Source organism: Balaenoptera musculus, chromosome 20 (genome assembly GCF_009873245.2).
Source record: "Balaenoptera musculus isolate JJ_BM4_2016_0621 chromosome 20, mBalMus1.pri.v3, whole genome shotgun sequence".
Taxonomy (NCBI): domain Eukaryota; kingdom Metazoa; phylum Chordata; class Mammalia; order Artiodactyla; family Balaenopteridae; genus Balaenoptera; species Balaenoptera musculus.
The window spans coordinates 10,854,310-10,876,882 of NC_045804.1; the positions used below are offsets into that span (position 1 = coordinate 10,854,310).

The 22,573-nt window shown below is 49.5% G+C and overlaps 2 protein-coding genes across 5 annotated transcripts in view; one reads left to right on the plus strand and one right to left on the minus strand.

The window, feature by feature from the left end:
• TBC1D16 (TBC1 domain family member 16) overlaps positions 1 to 10,030 on the minus strand; it is an 83,915-nt gene extending 73,885 nt beyond the window's left edge. For all 4 annotated transcript variants that reach the window (XM_036838042.1, XM_036838039.1, XM_036838040.1 and 1 more), the window contains exon 1: positions 9,970 to 10,030. The gene's annotated coding sequence lies outside the window, so the exon portion shown is untranslated. The remainder of the gene's footprint in view (positions 1 to 9,969) is intronic.
• A 798-nt stretch (positions 10,031 to 10,828) lies between these two features.
• CCDC40 (coiled-coil domain containing 40) overlaps positions 10,829 to 22,573 on the plus strand; it is a 42,418-nt gene continuing 30,673 nt past the window's right edge. The window contains exons 1-7 of the mRNA XM_036837061.1: positions 10,829 to 10,924; positions 12,395 to 12,455; positions 12,882 to 13,319; positions 18,654 to 18,786; positions 19,754 to 19,917; positions 20,728 to 20,811; positions 20,885 to 21,104. Coding sequence (XP_036692956.1) covers positions 10,896 to 10,924; positions 12,395 to 12,455; positions 12,882 to 13,319; positions 18,654 to 18,786; positions 19,754 to 19,917; positions 20,728 to 20,811; positions 20,885 to 21,104 — 1,129 coding nt within the window. The 5' untranslated portion in view covers positions 10,829 to 10,895. The remainder of the gene's footprint in view (positions 10,925 to 12,394; positions 12,456 to 12,881; positions 13,320 to 18,653; positions 18,787 to 19,753; positions 19,918 to 20,727; positions 20,812 to 20,884; positions 21,105 to 22,573) is intronic.

Below are 22,573 nucleotides of genomic sequence, written 5' to 3' on the forward strand. Positions count from 1 at the left end.
CCCACCGGCCACAGCTTCCTCATTTGGGCCAAAGGAAGGAGCCTAGAGCAAGCTCTCCAAACACACCCTCCCTGCCTGCATCCCCAACCCCTGCAGTACTTTCCCCTCGAATCCCCCTTACTGCCTTATTTTGCGTCTGTTTAAAGAGATGCCTTGTTGCTATTTACAATGCAAGGCCCGTGGGTCCAGAATGCCTCACACCCAGCGGGTCCTGCCAGAGGCCCCTCACCTCCGTCCAGGTGGGGAGCGACGATCACCTGTCGTCCTCTTTACCACGTGGGACCACAGTCCCCCCCAACACGGCCCCCAGCTCCACCATCACAGCTCGCGTCCTGTGGCTGACCACCGTGGGGAAGGCGACGACCTGCGAGTCAGCAGAGGCTGGGTTCCCTGCTCAGTGTGAATTTCTATTCGGCTCCCACCATCTGAGTTGGCAGCGTCCTAATTTGGCAGTTCTATCCGAGTCCTCCAGCTGGTGAATATAAATCTGAGTTTACCCCCCACCCTGTCAGAAGAGAGGGAAGGAAAAGAATCCCGAAGAGCACAGTTGCTGCCAGGCTACCTCCCAGATAAGAATGGAGGCCCTCCCTGCCCAAAGCCCAGGACAATGCCCTTGGGGTGCAGTTGCCCCACATCAAGCAGGGCCTGCTAAAAACCACAGCTCGACGGAAACAGCACTGGTGCCCGGAGGCCCTAAGGTCATCTGATGCAGTGCTTCTCCAAACCAGGGGGCTTTAAGAAACTCATTGGGCAAGTCCCTACACTCTGACCCAGCAGGTCTGGGGGAGAGGGGCGCCCAGGTGACACCATCCCCATTTGAGATGGGGAACCATTCACCTACTGCTCCCCTCCACCCCCAGAGGAAGGTGGAGAATTGGGCTCTGACAGAAGGTAGACCAGCCCCTCTGACGCTCAGGCTGTGCTTTATCAGCACACATTAATGACACGTCAGTGGCTGCCCAGGGCCACCCCCCTCTGCATCCCCTGGTTTGTCACCAGTTGGATGTTAAACAGGATTAAGGGGTGGGTGTTGGGTGGATCCAAGACTGCAGAAGCCCTCTCCTCACTGGCAGCCCAGGGCCTATCTGTCACTGGGTTAATAAACACGGCTCCAGCCCACGTGTCACCCGGAGGAGAGGCACGTGCAGCTCCGTGTCCAGCGGCGTGGACTGGAGAACCGCCTGCAGAGACACCCCGAGGGGAGGCCCCTGGGCTTCAGTGCCCACTGCTCTGGCAACGAGACTTGACTAATCGTGGTCTGGCCCAGGGCAGCTCTCTGTGTACCTGCCTGTCCTTCAGGGGTGTCCCTACGAACCCGGGACGGTGGGAAGGTTAACGGTCAGAGTCATGGGGCTCCTTCTTCACAGATAAGCCACAGACGTGCAGAGACAGCACCCAGCTCCCCTAGGGTCTCTAGATCCACCTGACCAAAACCCTTCTTGGGAAGCAACGGGCCCCTCTATACTATCATTTAAGTCATCCTCCTAGATTTCTAAGGTCTAGCCGTCCTGGACCTTCACTGCCCACTGCTGGGATTGTTCCCTGTGTGCTGACCACTGCCCTGCTGAAGCTGCGTCCAGAGCAGAGCGCAGGTCTGGGCTTCCGATGGGCAGTAGCTTGGGCAGAGAGGAAGAAGGTCAGAGGCTGGGGGAGGGCTGGGGAGGGCTGGGGAGGGGATTCGGTGGAGTAGGGTAGGGACGAGGAGGGCCTGCCCCCAGCACCTGCTTCCCTCACTTCCCTGACCAGCTGCATCCCCTGCAGAGCCCAAATTGCATCCCTCTCCCAGCCCCCCTGCTGGCTGGCTCTCGGGCTTCAACAGTTTGCCTTAGAGGGGAAAGGTCTTGGCCTTGGGGCCCCAGGCCCCTCCTCCACCCAACCCTGCTTTCATGCCCCACCTGCAGGCTCCCGTGGGCTCCCTCTGCACATGTGCCCCCCTCTCCTGACCCTGAGGCTATGTCCTAACTGGGCGCTCCCACAGGATTTAACAGGCTGGGGGCAGGGCAGGGGGTGGGGCCAGAGACACAGGGGCAGCCTGGGAGGGGCACCCTGTCTCCTCCAGGGCACTCATGGGCTCTGTGGGGGGCATGTGACTGCTTCACATGAGGGTCCACATCACAGCCCGCAGGAGGCACAGCTGGAAGGTTTCTGGGGAGCACTACATAAGGGGCAGGGCTCTGAGGGAAACAGTGGAGGAGATCCTTAAAGGATGTCAGGGCTGGGGCTCAGGCCAAGGAAGAGGGTGATGTCCAGGCACAGAGGAGGGCTGATGCCTCCCAGGGGCACATAAAACGGAGGGGAGACTGGTAGGGAGGGAGGCAGAGCTAATCAAGGGCCTGGCGCCTGCACTGCAGGCTGGGATGACAGGGGCTGTCTGGAAGACGCCACCAGGAGAAGCAGGAGCAGGTGCACAGGGAAAGCTCCCAGCCAGAGGAGCAGGCCCAGGTGGAGAGGACGGAAGAGTCCTGGGAATGGATGGGGGTGATGGCCGCGCAAGGGTGAGAATGCATGTAATGCTGTAGAACTGTGCACTTCAAAGTGGTCAATATTCAAAATCTGCCGTGTGTACTTTACCACAATGAAAAAATAATAATAGTGGAACTTGGAGAGGGTATATGGACTCTCCGTACCCCCTGCTCATTTTCTGGTAAACCTAAAACTGTCCTGAAAAATAAAATATATTAATTTTTTAAAAAGACGTTTGGGACCAGGAAGCTTGCACCCAAAGAGGCCAGGCTGAGGTGGAATCGTGTGGATGGAGGCAAGGAAAAGGACAGGGAGCTCGAGGCCGGCAACAAAGGGAGCTCTGGCCCCCGCACTGACAGCAGGCTGCCAGCAGCAATGCCAGGGCCTGGCAAAGACCAAACAACCTGATGGGAGATCTTCCTAATGTCCTTGAATCCATAAGACGCACGACCTTGAATAGTTCTTGAGCCGATGTGCAAAGCAGTTTACACCCATTACCTTAGGGACCCGGTGTCCTGCAGGGAACAAAGATCCCCACCTCCCTGGGAGACCAGAAAACTGTGCTCCAGAAAGGCTGCCGGGTACAGAACCCAGAGCGAGCAGAACACCCAGGTCCCCTTCACAGGTCTGGGGCCTTTCTACGGGCCAGACTTATTCTCCGTATTACCCAGATAGAGTAGGGGACCAGGGTACATAGCACAATCTTTAAATGCCAACAGCAGAGATCCTAAAACACACAAAACCAGTGAAGCCTATAGCCAGAAACAGCCGTCTGACTTTTCACATCTCTAGTAAGGACTTAGAGTTAATTGAAATCAAAATAGCAGCTCGAGATGCTCAAAGCACTTTGTACCAATATTATAAATCCTCTCCCCAAATTCTGAGAGATGAAGGTGGATCAAGAAACAGCTCCAGGTAGATCAATGACAATGATTAAAAAAACCTCATTCTCCTCGACTGCGTTCCCTTAATATCATTACTTTAAAATGGTTTTATGTCCTCATCAATATTGTTGATTTTAGATTATAAGTTCCTGAGTCCAAGACATCTCTGAGAAGATCCTTTTATGAAGGGCCTACCAGAATGCCATTTTCAGTAGAGTTCCAAATGCTACGTTTTTGTTGATGGAAAGGAGAGCGATGCCAACCTGGCAGTTGGCACAAGGAATACAGAGATGGAGTCAGGCCAAGATCTGGAATGTGTATTAGCTTGGGTGTACAAAAAAAAAGGGCAATGATTTTAAAAGGTATAAAATAAAAATGCCAGTGCTGGCTTTTAACCATCTCTGATCGATACCTGATTACAAGTTGAATTTTGTGCTGCTCTGAGCTGTCAGCGACCACTGACATTTTTGCAAAATAGGCTATTGTGTAATTCAAAGGAAAGATCAACTTGGCCTCCCCTCAGAAAAAACACACACCCTCATAAAACAAAAGACTCTCTGCAGAAACTCCCTGACTAGGGAGTCATTCTTTCCTATTAACCTGCAAGTCTTTAAGAATTAGAACACCTTTGAGAACTATTCTTGGTGCTCTGTTGCTTGCAGCAGTAAGTTACACTGGCGATGAAGGTAGCTCAAGTTTGCTTCCAGGAGGAGGGGGGTTTTGGGGTGGTTGCAGAAAAAAGATGTCAGAAACGGCAGTAGCCCCTGGAGAAGTAGGTGGGGCTGGGAAGGGTAGCAGATTTCTTCTTTCATAGCCCTGTTCAGAACTGGCCCTGCTGCTGGGTTGGAGCCAGCGGGCAGCGGCAGGCCTGCTGTTAACCACACACGTTCCCTCCTCCCTCCCCCTAGGGGCCACTTGGCCACTGACACTTGGCCCAGAGGCAGTGAGGGGTGGGGCTCTCCTCTAGCTAATGTTTCCAGGGATGAAGTTAAGGCATCTATTACCCAAAATTCATCCCCCAAGATTTGGTGATTTATATCCAGGGAAAGAGAGTCCTTCTAGACAGACAGGCAAAGTCACCAAAAGCCAGAAATGAGCAAAACACGGACGAAGAAATGACACCATTTAGAAAAGACACAAGTCTCCCCTCCCACTTCCTTCACAAAGCACTTCTATCTCGAGTGTATTGGTTTCCCATGGCTGCCGTAACAAGTCACCACAAAAATAGGGACTTAAAACAACGGTGTATTATCTGGCAATTCCGGAGGCCAGAAGTCAACCCAGGTCTCACTGGGCTAAACTCAGGTGTCAGCAGGGCTGTGTTCCTTCCTAAGGCTCCAGGGGACAATCTGTCTTCCTGCCTTTTCCAGCTTCTGGAACCCGCCCAGATCCCTTGGCTCACGGCCCCTTCCTCCTCCTTCAAAGCCAGCTATGTGAGTGGAGTCTTTCTCATAGGGCATCACTCTGACGCTGACTCTGGGCCCCCTCTTCCACTTTCAAGGACCCTGGGATGACATGGTCCCACTGGATAATCCAGGACAATCTCCCCACCTCAGAGTCACCAGATTGTCAACCTTAATTCCATCTGCGACCTTAATCCCCATTGCCACGTGACCTAATACACTCACAGGTTCCCAGAACTAGGAAGCGACATCTGTGGGGACTGTTCTTCTGCCGACCACACTACACCTGTGGTAGGGTGGGCTTTCTATCTCCACTGACCATCAAACCCCCATTCAGAGCCACTACCCAGGCCTGGACCCTGCAGAGGGGAGACCTGGCCTCCGTGTCTCTGAGGGAGCAGCAGGACAGGACAGAGAAAAGCTGCACACAGACCAGTGCCAGAGCCGTGGCTCCTGTGCTGGAGGCTCCATCAATTCCCAAGTGGGAAAACAAATAGAGCAAAGGTGCAAACGTCTCTTGAACCTTCCTAGTGAGACCAAAGAAACAGGGCAGCCTGGAGCCAATAGCAGAAAACGCCCTGCCCAGACTTCTCCCGTTCACTGTTCTGTACTGTGTGCCTGCCTCGGGGCCGCCCTGGGTCAGCAGGACAGGTGCGGTCCTAGCAGCTCACAAGCTGGCAGTTCCTACACACCTGAGGGTCGCAGCCCACGCCCACTGTGACAGCTGTTTGCAGCAGCTAGGGGGAGGCAGGTAGGGAGTGGGGCCACTGCATCCTTAGGGGGACGTGTCATGGGGCAAAGTCCACAGTCTTCCCCTGGCCTTGTCATTGTCACACTGCTCAGGAGCAAAATGCCCTGAGCTCTGGTCACCTGCCATGTGGCTGGGAGAAACCGGTTCATCTGCTTTGCCCTCAAAGCCCAATCAACACAGAGTTGGGACAAGGCAATGCCATCTTAAACACGAGCCAGACACACGCAAACAAGGATCGTTTTCCTCCCACAAAACATCTGCTGCTAACACACCTCGCAGGAGGCCCCAGCTCATTCTACCGTCCCAGAACCAGGCACGTGCACCACAGTTTTTTTGGGAACCCCGAGCTTTGAGGTTCACTGGGTGATATAAATCCTGCAGATCAGGAACCCCGTTCTTAGGGAAAGGTGGGTCTCCTTCAGTCTCATTGCCCAGATAAGACACCTGTGAGATGATATCACCCCTCCTCTCAGTTGTATTTAACTTCAAATTATGGGATTATTGCAGAAGAGAAATACATTTGCTGCACACGCATTCAGGATTCACAAGGAAAAGATTGTGGCCCAAAGATAGGGCTGCTGTGGGTGGGGCCTCTGTGTAGAAATGAGGACCAACACAATCGACTTGAAGTTAAATTGAAGGAATGACGCTTAGGGCATCAACTCCAGAGCCCGAGGCTTGCGCTAACTGCCATAAGGAAAAAGGACCTTCAGGAGGCAGTAACTGGAGAAGACAGTTTCAGAAATGAGGGTGAGGGGAGGTCTGGTGGCCTGCTTAGCTGTGACTTTCCTCTTCCAACTGTCCAGTTGTCACTTCAATTGTCACCACTGCCTGGAAAGTCCCAAAGCCTCTGCCTCTCCCGAGAGAAACCATCTGCTGCCTGTGCCCCTCGACAGCAAACCCCCCAATACCATTTCCCTCAAATAGCCAAGGAAGGGGGGCCTGCAAGAAGAAACAGACTTAAAGATGAGTCAGGATTGAGGACCAAGGAAGGACTATACCCAAAAGGCAAGGATAAGTGCAAATCCAGCCAGGAAAGCAATGACTGACCCCACAGTGGATGAGGTACATCTGACTTCTATACTGTGCCTGTAAACTTTAACACACAGAGGTTCTCACTGTCTGTGGCAAAGGAGTAGCTAATGTACCACAAAACAGAAATCAAACTGGGGGAAAATGTACTGACAACACCCCTGGAATGCAACACAACCGATCTTGCTCAAGGGAAAGCATTTTAGCTACAGAAATTGAAAAATGAAAGGGTGTCCAATGCCATCTGTTAAGTATGCGCTTTGCTCCGATTCCAATGCCGGAAAGTGTAAAGACCAATTTATCAGACTGTTGAAATCAGGATCAGGGTCATTCAGTGGAAAACCAGCACACACACCAAGGTGTGCAAGCAGGTGCGGACACAGGCTCAGGGTGCACCTATGTTATGGTGGTTTCTATAGGAGCCAATCCAGAAAGAGCATGGAAGAGACACTGCCACATCTCTATATGTGGTCAGGTGAGTCCATACAGATTCCTCATCTTGTACATCAACTCTAAACACCTGCTCAGACTCGCCGCCCAAGGCTCAGGCAGAGAAGGGCGTGCCGTTCAGATTGGATAATGAATTTGGGTCCTTTCTGTTCTTTCCTTATGCTAGCTGTATGACTGAAGCTACCGCAGGCAGACGTCGAACGTAGTTGCAAGTGACCTGATTTCTCTCCTCTCTGAGGATGTCTTTATCAGTTCAGAAGATTGGAGTAAAGGACATGCTTCAGATCAGATATCATCAGACAGCTCATCAAAGCAGATTTATTAGAGATGCAAGACCAGGTGCCCAAAGGGTACGTGGGTGGTCGGTAGCATCAAAACCAACAGCACCGAATTGAATGGGAAAAGATTTCCTATATTATTGCCCCAATTTTTTTTTTTTTTTTTGGAGCGAAAAGTATGTGCCTTCTTTTCTGTGCATTGGCCTCATGGATTGTATCTGTATGAGACTGTATTCATCAACCTAATACAGATACAATAGAACAGTGTACAATACCATGTACACCAATAAAACCACTGCTACACTCCACTGCTACAAATCCATCACGTTTAAAGCCATCCTCCCCAACTGTACCACTGTATGAAATTAATTCACTAATCTTACAGGAGAGGATTCAGGCCTGTAAATAACAAAATTGGGGACCCTCAGCCAGATGTGGGGGGACAAGTTAAAATCTCTACTCCAGATTTGTGTTGCCAGGCAACCTGATCACCTTGGTCCCTGGACAGCCCACAGGGACCCAGCACCACACAAAGTTACAAAGATAAGAATGTAAATATACCTAAATGGAGAATTCCACTTCTGCTTATGATTAGCTTTCCACCTGATGGCCCACATACACATGGAACCAGAAAACAAAACCGAACATTTTTACCAATCTAGTTAAATGTGAAAAATCCAAATGATGGTCATTAATAATAATTTAAAATTTATAGTAACAAGCACTTCAAATGTGCCAGGTACTAGGTATTTTAGATAATTGTTGCAAGAGAACTTTGTGGTAGGTGGTATTACCCCCATTTCACAGATGCAGAAAACAAGGCACAGAGGTATTAAGTCAGTACTATGTACCAGGGTTGGTATTTGAACCCAGCAGTCTACATTTGGAGGCCATGTTTTTAACCAGTGCACTGAGCTACCCAAAGCCCGAGGCAGGGAGATCAGCACATTTGTAGGTAGGGTTCTGCAAACCCAGTGGCTGTCTTCTCAGATGCCTTTACACTGAGGCCTAGGGAGCTCTTTACAGATTAAACTGAACTGATATTAGCAGCTAGTGGTGACATGGATTAGTCCCCACTCTCTTGCATGTTTATGAATCACTTGGCAGAGTGAACCATGTTATTTGTCTGCAAAAAGGGGGGCAGGGAGAGTGTGTGCATGTGAATCATAGGGGCCAGTTACAAGAGGGGAGGCAGTGTGGTACAGTGGTTTTCTGGAGCTGAAGCATCCTGGGCCCAAGGCCTCTATTACTGTCACTCCTGGATGTGTGAACTTGGGGAATTTACTTTAAGTGTCAGTGTTCTCACCTGTAAAATGGGGATAACCTCAGTACTGACTTTATGGGTTTGTTTAGTGGGTTCAGTGAATTCATGCATGATAATCAGATGCTATTTACACAACAATCATCATGTCTGGAGGATTAAAAAATTCTACTGATAAGAACTTTCCTTAGTCATATTCTGAGACTGCTCACCATAAACACTCCACAAGCCAAGCGTACTCAGCAGAGAACCAGCCTCCGAATATCAACAATGAATAGCCATGAACGAGCTTCACAGTTAATACTAAAATGCATTCCTAACCTTAATAATCCTTTCTTTGCAAAAGTTTTCCTGGTTCTTAAAAGTGTTTAATGTTTGCTAATCAATTAAACATTAATGTTTCTAATGAGGAATTTCTAAAACTAACACACATTTTTTTAAAGTTCTCTAATCAATCTGTGACAGATTTAGAATGGAATTCACGAAACTGGACCTTTGCACCTGCCCTTTGATAATATGCTCCATCATATGGGCGTTTTTTGAGAACCATTTCCCTCTTCTTTCCAAATTAAAGAATTGGTGCCTGCAGGTGGTAAAGAAAGGTCGGTGGGACCAGTCACAGGGGCTGGCCAACCAACCCAGCTTCTCCTATGAACTTGAGGAGGCAGTAAAACAAACTTCACGGTAAGGAAAGTGAACGTATTATGTCGTTTTCTATTTCTGAATAGAATCTGAACTAGACTGTGGCCAACATATGACACCAACTTCCGAGTGTGGGAATAACAGGATTTCAAGATTCACCGCTTCTGGCAGCGTTCCTTAGGTTATATTTAGCAATCTTAAATTGCCTATTTTTTTTTTCCTTTTTCTTTTTCTTTCTTTCTTTTCTTTCTTTCTTTTTTTTTTTAAAGAAAAGAACAGGAGGAAGAGCCCGTTCCTAAAGGAAGTGAGTTTCCTGACATGCGGCTCTTAAACAGCCGGACCACCCACCCTAAGGCCGGGAATGCTAAGCGCGCGCGCTGTGCGGGTGGAATGCACACTTTAGGGGGCTGTGTCGGCGAACGGCGGGCCCCTACAACTTCTCATTCGCGTGCTCTGACGACCAGCCAGACAAAGACCGCAAGTTCTCCGGCCCAAAGCTCCAGACAGGCAGAGACCGAATCTTCCCGAAGTAGGCCCACTCCCGGCCCCAGGGGCCCGCATCCGCCGCGGAGAGGGGGCCCAGGGATCTCTCCGCGTGATCCGCCGTGCTCCTGCCCGCCCGGCTCCTGCTCCGGCCCTGTACCTCTCTGGGCTGCGGCCAGACCCCGGCCCCTCCCGGGCCCCGCGGCTGCAGGCCCACGCGCCCCGCGCGCCCCCACCCCGTCCGGCGGAGGGGCTATGCCCGGTCCCCCGCGGGCCCCTCAGACCCCGCCCCCGCAGCCCCCGGCCTGCCCCAGATACCCACCCGGGTCCCGCACCGGGGGCCGGATTCGCGCCGGCTCCCGGAGCCGCCGCCGCCGCCACTGCCGCCGCCGCCTGTGAGGAGCGGTGGGGCGGGGACGCGAGGCGAGGCCCGGCCCCCGGCCCGCCCCCCGGCCCAACCCGGCCCCCGGCCCAATCAGGCCAGCCCCCCAACCCCCAGGTCCCAAACGGGCTCCAACCCGGCCGTGGAACTGCCCAAGTCACCTTCCGCCCTCCGACCCCAGGACCCGGCCCAGCCGTCCGCATCCCATTCCGGGCCTCACCGCCCGCCTGGGCCTCCGGCCCCAGGACTTTGCCCCGGAGGGAAGCCCCAAGCCCCCAGAGTGAAGGCAGAAGCCCTAGGACGCTCCATGTGCGTGCTCGCCCTCTCTGTTCCACCCTCTGCGTTTGTTTTTCCTATTTTGAGGTAGGAAAAGAACAACACCCATCAGGAGGCCACGGGGCATCCCTCTTCCGCCAAGAATTATTTGCAGGAACCCCGGGAAAGGGGTGCTGAGCCCCCCAGGTCTGGAGATGGATAGGCGGGCACTAGGAGGGGTTTCGGCATCCGAAGGTGCAGCCGGCTCCGGAGCCCCTCGTGCCCCTACCTCCGCCTGCCACCCTCAGGGCACTTAGCCGTCCCAGGTCCCCGGCTCCCCGAGTGCCCTGCGCGATCCCCCGGGGAGCCGGAGTTGCCCAGCTGAACGCACGTTGACATGTTTGTCGCTTTACAGAAACTGAGCCAGGAGGGGTAGAGCTCGGTCTTAGAGATAAAGATGGAGAAAATGCGTATTTATCCTTTAATATATTTACATAGTTAGATGTTCTGTGTTTCTAATGCACATAAATGGCACAAAGGCCGTCCGCCCCGCACGCCCTGCGCGTGGTCCTCGCCAGCCGGATGTTGACGGCGTCGCGTAGCAACGGGAGATGGCGGAGCCTGGCGGCCGGGCTGGCGGGTAAGCGGGCCTAGGGACCTTGGGTCTCGCAGCGGCCCCCACGCCTCCCCCTTTCTATAGCCCCCTAGGCGCCCCTTCCCTTCCATGTCCCTTTCCCCTCTCCTCTGCCCCTGCCATCCCCACCCTCTGGGCCTTTCCTGCCCTCCCCGGCCACCCCCACATTCCTGCGCGCCCTTCTCCCTTCTCACCTCGCGTCCCTTTGTCCTCTCCCGTACCCTCCCCTTTTCCCCTCGCTCCGGGCGCTCCACTCGCTGAAACCCGGGACTTGCTTGTCCCACAGTAACCATGACAACCACTGTGCTTGGTAGTCCCTGCTGCAGAGCCCTGAGAGCAGGGGTCTCTGTACTGGATGCTGCCACAGCGAGGTGCTGTGAGAGGGAGCACCAGCCCCGCCTCCCGCCTCCCTCCCCCTCACCAGGGTTGGAGGTGGCAGGCGATGGGCCGGGGCCCCTGTGGTCAGGCAGCCCCACCGTGAATGCCTTGAGCACACAGATAGACCGTAGTAAGGTAAAAATACAGCCACCAGGCCTCTGTTCTCTTATGCTTTGTTTAAAAGGATAGAAACTATTTTAAAGAATTTAACCTTTTACATTAGACACTGCTGTATTGTTTCTTTTTTTCTTTTTTTTTTTTAAGGTAGGTCTACATGTACTGACATGGAAAGAAGTCCAGATCACAATAAATGAAAAGACTAAATGCAAAACAGTATATATAGTGTGATCTCTAATTTGGGTGGGTGGGTGGCTTTAAATGCATAGAAAAATATTTGAAAGAAGATACCCTTAAATCTCTTACTTTTACCACTGGTTATCTTGAGAAGGAGAGGAGAAGTCACAGGGGATTTTCATTGTCTGTCACATATTTCTGTATTAGTTTTACTTTTTAAAAATATATAGTTTTTTTCTAATTAGAAAAAAAACAATTTTAAAATGTGACATTCTTGTACTAGCTACATCATGGGGAAATTGGCACTTCCCTGGCAGTCCAGTGGTTAAGACTCTGCACTTCCACTGCAGGGGGCACGGGTTTGATCCCTGGTTGGGGAACTATTATAAAATCCCATGTGCTCTGAGGCATGGAAAAAAAAAAAAAAAAAAATTCACGGGGAAACTAACCAAGAGTTTCTAGAGTATTTGTCCTTTTTGTACAATTTTCTCTTATTTTGCGTTTATTTTCCCCAGTTTTGTCACAGACAGAGGTATATTTAAGGTGACTTTTCTGGGGTAATCTACCTGTTCCTTTAATGTTTCGATAATTGCATTTTTCATTCATTCTTGGAGTGACTCTTTTGTGCCATGTGACAGGCATGATCTAGTGCTGGTGTTAATGACAAAGTCATGGCCATCAGCCTAGAGGGAAGGCAGATAATTAACGAGTAAATAAGTAAATATACAGACATCAAGGAGGTGATAAATGCCAAGAAAAAGAAAGATGTTATTTGAGACTGTTAAATTGTTTCTCTGCCACCAGGTCTCACCTGGAAGGCAAATCTTCTGAAGGAGAAGAGGACCAGAATCATGAAGGCAACAGGGTAAAGTTCCTTATGGGGTGAATTATTCTGGGCTGTATTTACTAAGAATTAAAGAGAGTTCAGACTTTCTCAAGAAAATTGTACGATGATCCTATGACCTTGCTCTAGAACAGACTCAAGTCATTTGCAGAGAAGCTCAATTTCCTTCCACCCCATTCTGAAGTGTTGGTGGCTCTTCAGGAATGCCTCGGATATCCTACAGTTAGATTGCCCTGAGTTTTTCAGAGGTCATTTCCTGTAATGAAGGATGCAAAATAATTACCAAAAACAGAGAGCAGATAAATTAAAGCATGAAACATAATCTCCTAGCGATGCTCAGTGTGTAGCTGCAGTTTTCCCATCGGTGTAATTACCTTATTAAGAATAAAACCTCACAAGACCCTTTATACGTTGTATCCTGATTTTTTTCCTGCTACATGGCTACAGGTATCACCGATAGAGAAGAGCAGTGACCAGAGAAATGAAGAAACTGAGGGTGCTACAGAGCATTCTGAAGGGGAAATCAAAAATGATGGGGAAGTCACAGCCCAGGGGAAAGATGAAGACGATGAGGAAGTCAAAATCCAAGGGGAAATGGAAACGGAAGAGGAATTCGAATTTGAAGAGGAGTTAGAATCTGATATTGAAGCCACGGCCCCTGAAGGGGAAGTCACTTCTCCAGATCTGGCTTACTCAGACATCAGTCCTGGGGAGGTGGCCAGAGATGAAGTTGGCCCCACACGCCGGCATGAAAGAGCAAGGAGGAAAACAGGTCTTGAAGACAGAGAGGCCCCCGGCCCATCCAAATCCAGAGGAGCGGGAGTCATCTCCACAGAGCCCTCCCAGCAAGTATCAGGCTCATCTGAGCAAATGGACCAGGAATCGGTGAGTAGCCTGAGGTCTGTTTTACACAAGTGTTTTACTGCTCAAGTTGCTTGTACCCCTATGTGAGGAACTCAGGGTACACTATAAATAATTCACATTGCAATCCCTGTTAGAAATGCCTTAGTAAACTTAGGTCTCAGGATCTTCCATCAGATGCCAAGAGTGTCTGGACCCTCCCTTGCTGTTCCCAAGCCCAAGTTGGGAACATTCCATGTAAGGGCATCTAGGTGTCCAGTCTCTAGAGCAGCACTGTCGGAAATGCTGACGGAAATGCTCTTTATCTGCTCTGTCCAATATGGTACCCATCACTCACGTGTGGCTATAGCGCACTTGAAATGTGGCCAGGGAGATGGAGGAACTGAATTTTTAATTTTTTGAAGATTCTAATTAATTTAAATTTATATAACCAATTGTTACAACTGGCTGCCATACTGGACAGTGCAGTTCTAGATAATGACAATAGTTACATTCTTATAATTTTCATTTTTAAGTTTTTTTTAAAGATTTTTTTTGTGGACCACTTTTAAAGTCTTTATTGAATTTGTTACCATATTGCTTCTGTTTTGGGGTTTTCTTGGCCAAGAGGCATGTGGGATCCCAGCTCCCCGACCAGGGATCGAACCCACACCCCCTACATTGGAAGGCGAAGTCTTGACCACTGGACCGCCAGGGATGTCCCCTCATTTTTTAATTTTTAAGCAAGCACAGACTTACAGAAAAATTGGAGTACCATAGAAGAACTTTTAATTTTTTTAAGCATTTGAGAATAAGCTGTCGATCTGATACCCCATTGCCTCGCAATGCTTCCATGTATGTTTCCCACAAACAACAATATAATGACTATCAAAATCAAGAAATTATATTACATTACCCAGTCATCCTCAGGCCTCCTTCACCAAATGTCCCAGTAATGTCTTTTATAGCAGAGCTCCAGTTCAGAGTTGCGTGTTGCCTTCAGCTGCCCAGTTTCTTTAGTCTTCTCAATCTGTCCTTGACCTTGATGACCTTGACACTTTTAAAGGTCACAGTCCAGCTATTTAGTAGAAGGTCCATCAGTTTGGCTTTGCCTGCTATTTCCAGGTTTCCAGGTTTGGTTTGTGATCCTTGAGCAGGAATGTCACAGAAGGATGCTGTGTTCTCCTGGTGTCCTGCCAGGTGATGCATCATTTCAGCTTGTCCATTATTGATGATGTTGGCTTGGATCACTTGATGAAAAAGTGTCAGCCTTATCCACTGTAAAGATACCCCTCACCCCTAGGCATTTAAGAAACACTGTGTGAGAAGGTGCTTTTTTGGTTTAAGATAGGAAAGTGAATATTTATTTCAAATGAGAAAAAACAACAACAGATTACACCATTGTTTTAGGACTTCTTACTTCTCTCAGCAATGTGTACTGCTGTTGCACATCTTTTGTCAGGTTTATCCCTATATATTTTGCATTTTTTTTAAAGAATTTGTGGAATATTTTATTTTATTTTTTATTTATTTATTTTTTTGGCTACGGTGTGTGGCATGCAGGATCTTAGTTCCCAGACCAGGGATCAAACCCGTGCCCCCTGCAGTGGAAGCATGGAGTCTTAACCACTGGACCACCAAGGAATTTCCTATTTTACATTTTTTGATGCCATTATAAATGGTTTCCAATTGTTTGTTGCTAATTTATAGAAATACAATTGATTTTTGTATATCAGTCTTATATTCGGCAACATTGCTAATCACCCTTGTTGGGTCTAGTAGCTTTTTTTTTTTTTTGTAGAATCCATAGGACTTTTCACGAAAAGGATTGTGTTGTCTGTGAAAAAAGGCAGTTTAACTTCTTTTCCAATCTGGATGCCCTTTATTTCTTTTTCATGTCTGATTGCACTGACTAGAACCTCCAGTACAATGTCAAATAGTAGTAGTGAGAGCAGACATCCTTTTTCCAGATTTTAGGGGGAACGTTTTCAATCTTCACAGTTGCATATGACGTTAGCTGTGGGTTTTCATAGATGCCTTTTGTCGGGTTGAGGAAGTTCCATCTATTCCTAGTTTGTGGATTTTTTTTTTAATCATGAAAGGATGTTGGCTATTGTCAAAAGTGTTTTCTGTGTCTATTGGGAGGATCATGTTTTTTTCTTTTTTAGTTTGTTAATTTGGTGGTTACATTGATTGATTTTCAAATATTAAAACAACTCTTCATTCTGAGATAAACATGGGAGGGATACTCTGAAACTATGGTAACATCCATTCCTCATTAAACTTTTAATTTATTCATGTAAATTTTCATATCTGTATGGACTCATTGTTTCCATATGGGAACAAATGGGAAACTCATTGTTTCCCATTTCATTCACTGTGTTATAATTCATTACTATCATTATTTATATGGAGGCTCAGATTGTTCCCAATTTGACCAGTGAGCCCATTCAAATTGGCCTTTGTGTCTTTCTGACACATCAGTACCATTCTTTTTTTTCTCTTTTTTTTTTAACCACCATCATCCTTTAAGCACTTTCTTGTTCTCTGGCACAGACTGCCCCAGCCTGAGTACCAGACATTTCTCCAGGAGCTTGGTTTCTTTTCACAGAACCCTCGACCCCAAACACACCATACACATACAAACATACAGGTAGCTCACATCAAAACGTCTCTAATTCCAATCCACCATTGACATGGTTCCTGCTAGTTTTCTCCTCTTCTATATTTAACTCCTTTTTCCAACAGTAGGAGACCTGGTCCCTATTATCCTTAACATATTATTAATTTGATCAATCCCCCGAATGTAACCCTCACTGCACTTCCCTGCCCCCATGTGGACACCCCTCACCCCACTCAGGCTCAGACACACACCCTCACTGGGCCACCCTGACTGTGGACACCCTCATCACCTTGTTGGGCCAACCCCACCCAGGCCAGGCCCCAATTGTTTGGGCTGTGACTCTCCACACCGGGACCCCTCCTCAGCAGGCCCAGGCCTGACAGCTGTGCTATCATGACCCACCTCGGGGACAGTCTCTGGAACCTGCTCTCCTCACCTTGTCCAGGCTCATCACCCCACACTGGGCCAAGCCAACCTGTTGGCTTTAGGTTTGATTGTTCTAGAAGGGAAGTGAGGGGCAGGGCGGGGCAGGAAGAGAATGCATAACGTTTCTCCATCATGGACTCTGGGCTGGACACTTCAATGCCTTTGACATGTGTTGTTTCAGTGAATCCTGACAACAACCCTGTGAGGTGGGAACTATTATTATCCCCATAGTTCAGGTGAGGAAACTGAGGGGCCAAGGGACTTCCTTGCCCAGAGGCATGCAGCTGTGATGGCAGACGGTCACTCTTGCTCTGAACGGTGAAGTGACAATCCCTCCCCACCCTGTGAAACCTAAAAGAGTTAATAACTTTAGAGAATGACACAATTCGATATTCGATGAGCCCTAATTAAGCTTTATAATTACAAATGACAAGTACATGATCAAAACCACTTTTAAGAATTTAACACAACAAAACAGTGCCCTCCTTTCTAAGATAGCCAGGACTGGGAATTCCCAGGCAGTCCAGTGGTTAGGACTCTGCTCTTTCATTGCCAAGGGCCCAGGTTCAATCCCTGGTTGGGGAACTAAGATCCCACAAGCCGTGAGGCATGGCCAAAAAGTAAATAAATAAAAGATAGCCAGGAGTGTTGAAGTATAGGTCACTTGTTGAGCTGTAAAACCAATTTCCATCCTCGAGTCTAGTTTCTAGAAAACTCACAAAGAAACAGTCTCCAAATTTGATCAACCAGAAGGGCAGAGACAAGCCCAAAGAGAGAACCCTATTTCTCTCCTCTCAGCTCTCAGTCTTTTTTTTTTTTTTTTAAATTATTAGCACCTTTAATTATTATTTATTTATTTATTTATTTTTTGGCTGTGTTGGGTCTTCGTTTCTGTGCGAGGGCTTCTTCTAGTTGCCGTAAGCGGGGGCCACTCTTCATCGCGGTGCGCGGGCCTCTCACTATCGTGGCCTCTCTTGTTGCGGAGCACAGGCTCCAGACGCACAGGCTCAGTAGTTGTGGCTCACGGGCCCAGCTGCTCCACGGCATGCGGGATCCTCCCAGACCAGGGCTCGAACCTGGGTCTCCTGCATTAGCAGGCAGATTCTCAACCACTGCGCCACCAGGGAAGCCCTCAACTCTCAGTCTTAAGAAGTAACTTAATTGTGGAGTAGGAGCTGCTGTGTCATCAGCGTGTTCTGATACCTCATTGACGTCTCATTAGGAGAAGCCCTTTCTGGACACCCCAGAGGTGGGCTTTGGACTCTGGGCCCCCATTAATGTCACCGTGGTTCTGGATGCCTCAGAAATCATTTCTAGAAGCAGCATCACCTGAGGAAGTACAATTAGAAAGAACAGGAGCTGGGCGTTGAGTTGGCCCTTGGCTGGCTGTGCGAACTTAGGCAAGGGCTTCAGCTTCTGTGAGCTGCTTCCCCTACAGATGACAGAAATGACTGGCATCCACCTTGCAGGGTCTTGTGCAGGGTCATTGTCTGTTGTTACTAATATTCACCTATTCATCAGCAGCAGTAATTACTGTCAACAATAATCATTGCAAGAGTCCCCTTTAGAGCTAAAATGGAGCCAGGTGCTTCTATTGAGGGAAAACCTTTTCATATGGAAATGTCCCTAAAGTGAAACAGCTTGAAAGAAGGGAAGAAACAGCCCTCTTGGGAGACCCTGGCCGGGGCTCAGGCTTTCCAGCCTCCTTTTATAAAGAGGATGCTCAGAGGTGTTGCTTACCATCCTTGGAGAGAGCAGCATTTGGGAGTAAAGAAACCCACGTCCAGCGCACACCCATGCCTCAGCGTTTACACTTTGCTACAGATCTAGACAGAAAGAGACCACTCCCGGATTCCTCATGGGGGTGGAGGTAGGTGTTTTCTGTTTTGACCATTTGCAAAAGCCAAATGTTATGCAAACAGTATTCTATTTTTTTAAAAATAAATTTATTTATTTACTTATTTATGGCTGCGTTGGGTCTCTGTTGATGCACGCGGGCTTTCTCTAGTTGCGGCGAGCGGGGCAACTTTTCGTTGCGGTGCGTGGGCTTCTCATTGCGGTGGCTTCTCTTGTTGCGGAGCACGGGCTCTAGGCGTGCGGGCTTCAGTAGTTGTGGCGCATGGGCTTAGTTGCTCCGCAGCATGTGGGATCTTCCTGGACCAGGGTTCGAATCCGTGTCCCCTGCAATGGCAGGTGGATTCTTAACCACCTCGCCACCAGGGAAGTCCACAACTATGTTGAATTGAACACTGTAATGAATTAACTCCTTAGTCCTGACTAAACCCTCATAAATTCAGATTTGGTTGTTTTTGCTCTAAAAACAATCCCAGGGAGCGCTCCGGCAGAAGGTCTTCCCTCTGGGGGCTCAGCACCGCCTCGGACAGAGCCGGGGGAGCAGCGACACATCCCTGGACTTTGACGAGCCGCCTCTGGTTACAGAGGGCCCCTCCACACAGGAGCCAGGTATTGTGGGACAAGCCACTTCACGTGCCCTTCTACGCGAGGGCTGCCACTCATTCACCACCTGTTACCTTGTTTCCTGTTGGGCTGTGAGCCAAAAGATAAAAATATCATTAACGGATATGGATAACACATGTGGAGCATTTTTCTGTTTTATCTCATTTAATCCTTACACTAACCCAGTGAGGTAGGCACTGTTCTCCATTTTAGAGACCCTAAGAGTCATTAAGTAACCTATCCGTGTAAGTGGCAGAACCAGGCCTGGACCAAGATCCGGTGACGCCCACAGCCCTGGCCAAATGTCTCACTGCCTTCTGGTCTCGGGGGAGCTCACCCCTAAACATGTGTCTGTTTGCTGAGTTTCCAAGGCTTTCCCGGCATACCCCTGTCTTTCCACTTGGCTCCGGTATCCCAGTGTTGAGTACATGGGAAAGCAGATTGGGTTTTTTTATATTCCATATGATGGGTGTGTGTGGATAGTCCAGCTAACAAAGCCTCACATCACTCACAAGCGACATGCAGACAGCACACATCTAAAGGAGTTAGAAACAAAACAGGATCTCTCCAGCTCAGGAAGGGAGAAAAGTTGAAACTAGAGCCTCACTGATTTCTTTCCAATCATATCTGTTTTCCATTAAAAAAAAAAAAATCTAGTCCATCATTAAGAAGCCACCTTTCTGTTCACTATTTATGTATTAAAAAGTGTCAACAAAATGTGTTTCCTTCTTGTCTACCTTTAAAGGGCAATCCTTTCTACAGAATGTGTTGAATCAGCTAGTAGAAAATTCATGAGCAGAAGACCCTGTGAATAGCACTTGTGAACCCTAAGCCAAAGGGGTGCCTTTTGTTTCTTTTTTCCATCATGTTGCACGAAACTGGGCGTCAGCTTTGCCTGATAATTCTCCAGAGAAGCGCTCTCTCTATTAACTCCTCAGTGATGTTTGTTGTTCCCCCCTACTCGTCCCCCCAGAGCCTGATGCCCACCCCAGGGAAGGAGCCACATCCTCATTCCTGGACAGGATCCAGCAGTTAAGCATGGCCGAGGAAGGAGGCCTGGTGGAGAGTGTGGAGTCTGAGGCCAGCGATGAGGCCGAAGAAGACAGATCCCAGCTGGTGGTTTTGGACCCAAACCATGTAAGGAAACATTCTGGAGTTTTGCTTTTGCCCCATGCAGACGAAGATGGACTTAGAGACACTCCTACACCTGCCCTGTAGGCCCTGCCCTGCCCTGCCCCGAGCCTCCACGGCAAATGCCACACTCAGGTCTCACCTGCTCCTTGAATGGTTTATCTGCAGGGTTTGAGCTGCCTTCTTGTAAAGTTTATTCTCCCTTTAAGTTCATTCATTCAGAGTCAGCATTTCCCAACCTCCACACTATAGACAATTGGGGCCGGATCACTCTTTGTGGTGGGGACTTCCTGGGCACTGTAGGATGTTGAGCAGCATGTCAACATGCAGCCAGAAATGTCTCCAGACTTTGGGTATTGGGTGGGTGCAAAATCACCCCCACTGATAGCCACTGCTTTGAGTGTCCCACCCCTCTGGCAAGTGGGGAGGGCAGGTCTTGATTGGATGAACCTCTTTGGAAAGACTTGGTGCTCCCGGTACCACGGGAAGGATCAGGGTTGCACTGGGAAAAGGGGCTAAGGGTTCATTTGGTGCTGACATGCCAGGCACTGTTCATCGCTGCCCTCTGGCCCCAGGGATTAAACCAGGACCACTGCTCCAGCCCACCCTGTCATTTTGCACTCAGGTCCTTCAGTACCTAGGATGAGACCACAAGTGCCTTGAATTTGTGGCTTCTGGAATAAGAATCCTGGGCAGAAGTGGGGAGCACCCAGCGTGGAAGTCATTTCTGCCATCCCCTGCCAGGAGTTGTGGCAATTTAGGCTAAGCCCTGGAGGGGACAGCACAGTAACCGGCTGTGCTCTTCCACTGTTTTAGCCCCTGATGATAAGATTCCAGGCTGCCCTGAAGAACTATCTTAACCGGCAAATAGAGAAACTGAGGCTGGAACTTCAAGAGCTGGTGCGTACCTGTCCCGCCTTCCACCTGGCTGTGCACCCGCATCTCCGTGACCCAGCTTCTTTCTCTGGTGCAGGGCGTGGCCACCAAGCAAAGCCGAGTCCAGCGGCAGGAGCTGGGGGTGGACCTTTACGGGGTCCAGCAGCACCTGGCCCGCCTGCAGATGCAGCTTGAGAAGAGCCACGACCGCCACTCAATCACAGCAAGCGAGAGGCGGAAGAAGGAGGAGGAGCTGCAGAGCGTGCGCTTGCTCTACGCCAGGACCTGCGAGACCGCCAACGAGGAGCGCAAGAAGCGTAAGGCGGCCCCGTGTCCTCGCAGGCGGCCCCGTGGCGCGGCCCCATGTGCCATAGAGACCCCAAGGGGCATCCTTACATGCCATCGTATCCCTGAATGCCATTGCAACCTGGTGGGGTGTTCCCAAGTGCCATCATGACCCCGAGGGTTGTCCCCACATGCCGTCACAGGGCTTCATGAAAGACAAGCTGTGTTCCTGTACTGGAGGGGTTCCCAAACTTTTGGGGGAAGGAAGACATAAATGTCTTAAAATGCACCTAATTAGTCAAAGTAGCAAACACTGAAAGCCTGTAGGCGGGGTATTTGGAGTCAAAAGCGGGAGAGGCGGGCTTCCCTGGTGGCGCAGTGGTTAAGAATCCGCCTGCCAATGCAGGGAACACGGGTTCGATCCCTGGTCTGGGAAGATCCCACATGCCGCGGAGCAACTAAGCCAGTGTGCCACAACTACTGAAGCTCGTGCGCCTAGAGCCTGTGCTCCGCAGCAAGAGAAGCCACCACAATGAGAAGCCCGCGCGCAGCAACAAAGACCCAATGCAGCCAAAAATTAATTAATTAATTATTTTTAAAAATGCTGGAGAGGCTGGTGGGCTGCTGGGGTTGAAGATAGGGTATCCAGAGGCAGGGAAGAGCGGGAATGGGCAGAGTTTAAATAGGTGGGGAGTTATAGGTGAGGCCAATCCAAAGCGCAGGAGCCCATGGTCCAGAGCCCTGCAGCCCCAGGATGTGTGGCAGATTACGCGGAATAGGTGGCTTTGGAGCAGAAGAGACAGTGAGGGTGCGACTAGTCACCGTGCACTGTTCCTACCGAAGCAACAGCTCTGCACGGAGCGGAGGTTGTGGGCCACAGTGAACAGTGTGGTCACAGCAGGTTATTTCAGTTTTTGTGCTTTTTCATGTTTCCAACTTTCTTTATCAACTCTGTATTACTATTATAATGGGGAAAATAACCTAAAAGAATTTGGGAGAAACCAAAATCACACGTATATCCCAACTGTGGATGGAAAGAAGCATTTTGGACCCTGAGAAATGCAGGAGAGTTTTCTGGACAGAGTTGGGGAAGAGCAACCCTCCCTGAGTGTCACCAAATTAACAGAATCTACCAAAAAGAGAAGAGCACGACATTCACACTAAAACAATGGAGCCACATCCTCCAGATATAACAGAATTTAGACCAGTCTGAAAGAGGACACAGGTCCCCCACCCCCTCCACACAGGAGAAGTGAGTGCCCACCAGCACCCCTCATCAGATCCTCAAGGTGTGGATGGGCTTCTGGAAAGATCCAGACATCTTCGTAGACACTCTGTCCTTTCTGGAAGTCACCAGGGAGCAGGAGCAGAAGCTCCTGAATTCTGGGCAGAATTCCAGGAGCAAGGACCCACCTAACGGCACCGTTTCTCCCTTCTTCAGGCTAAAGAACTCGGGTTGCGGTCCCAGCCCTGCCTACCAGGTGCCGCCACTGCACTGTCC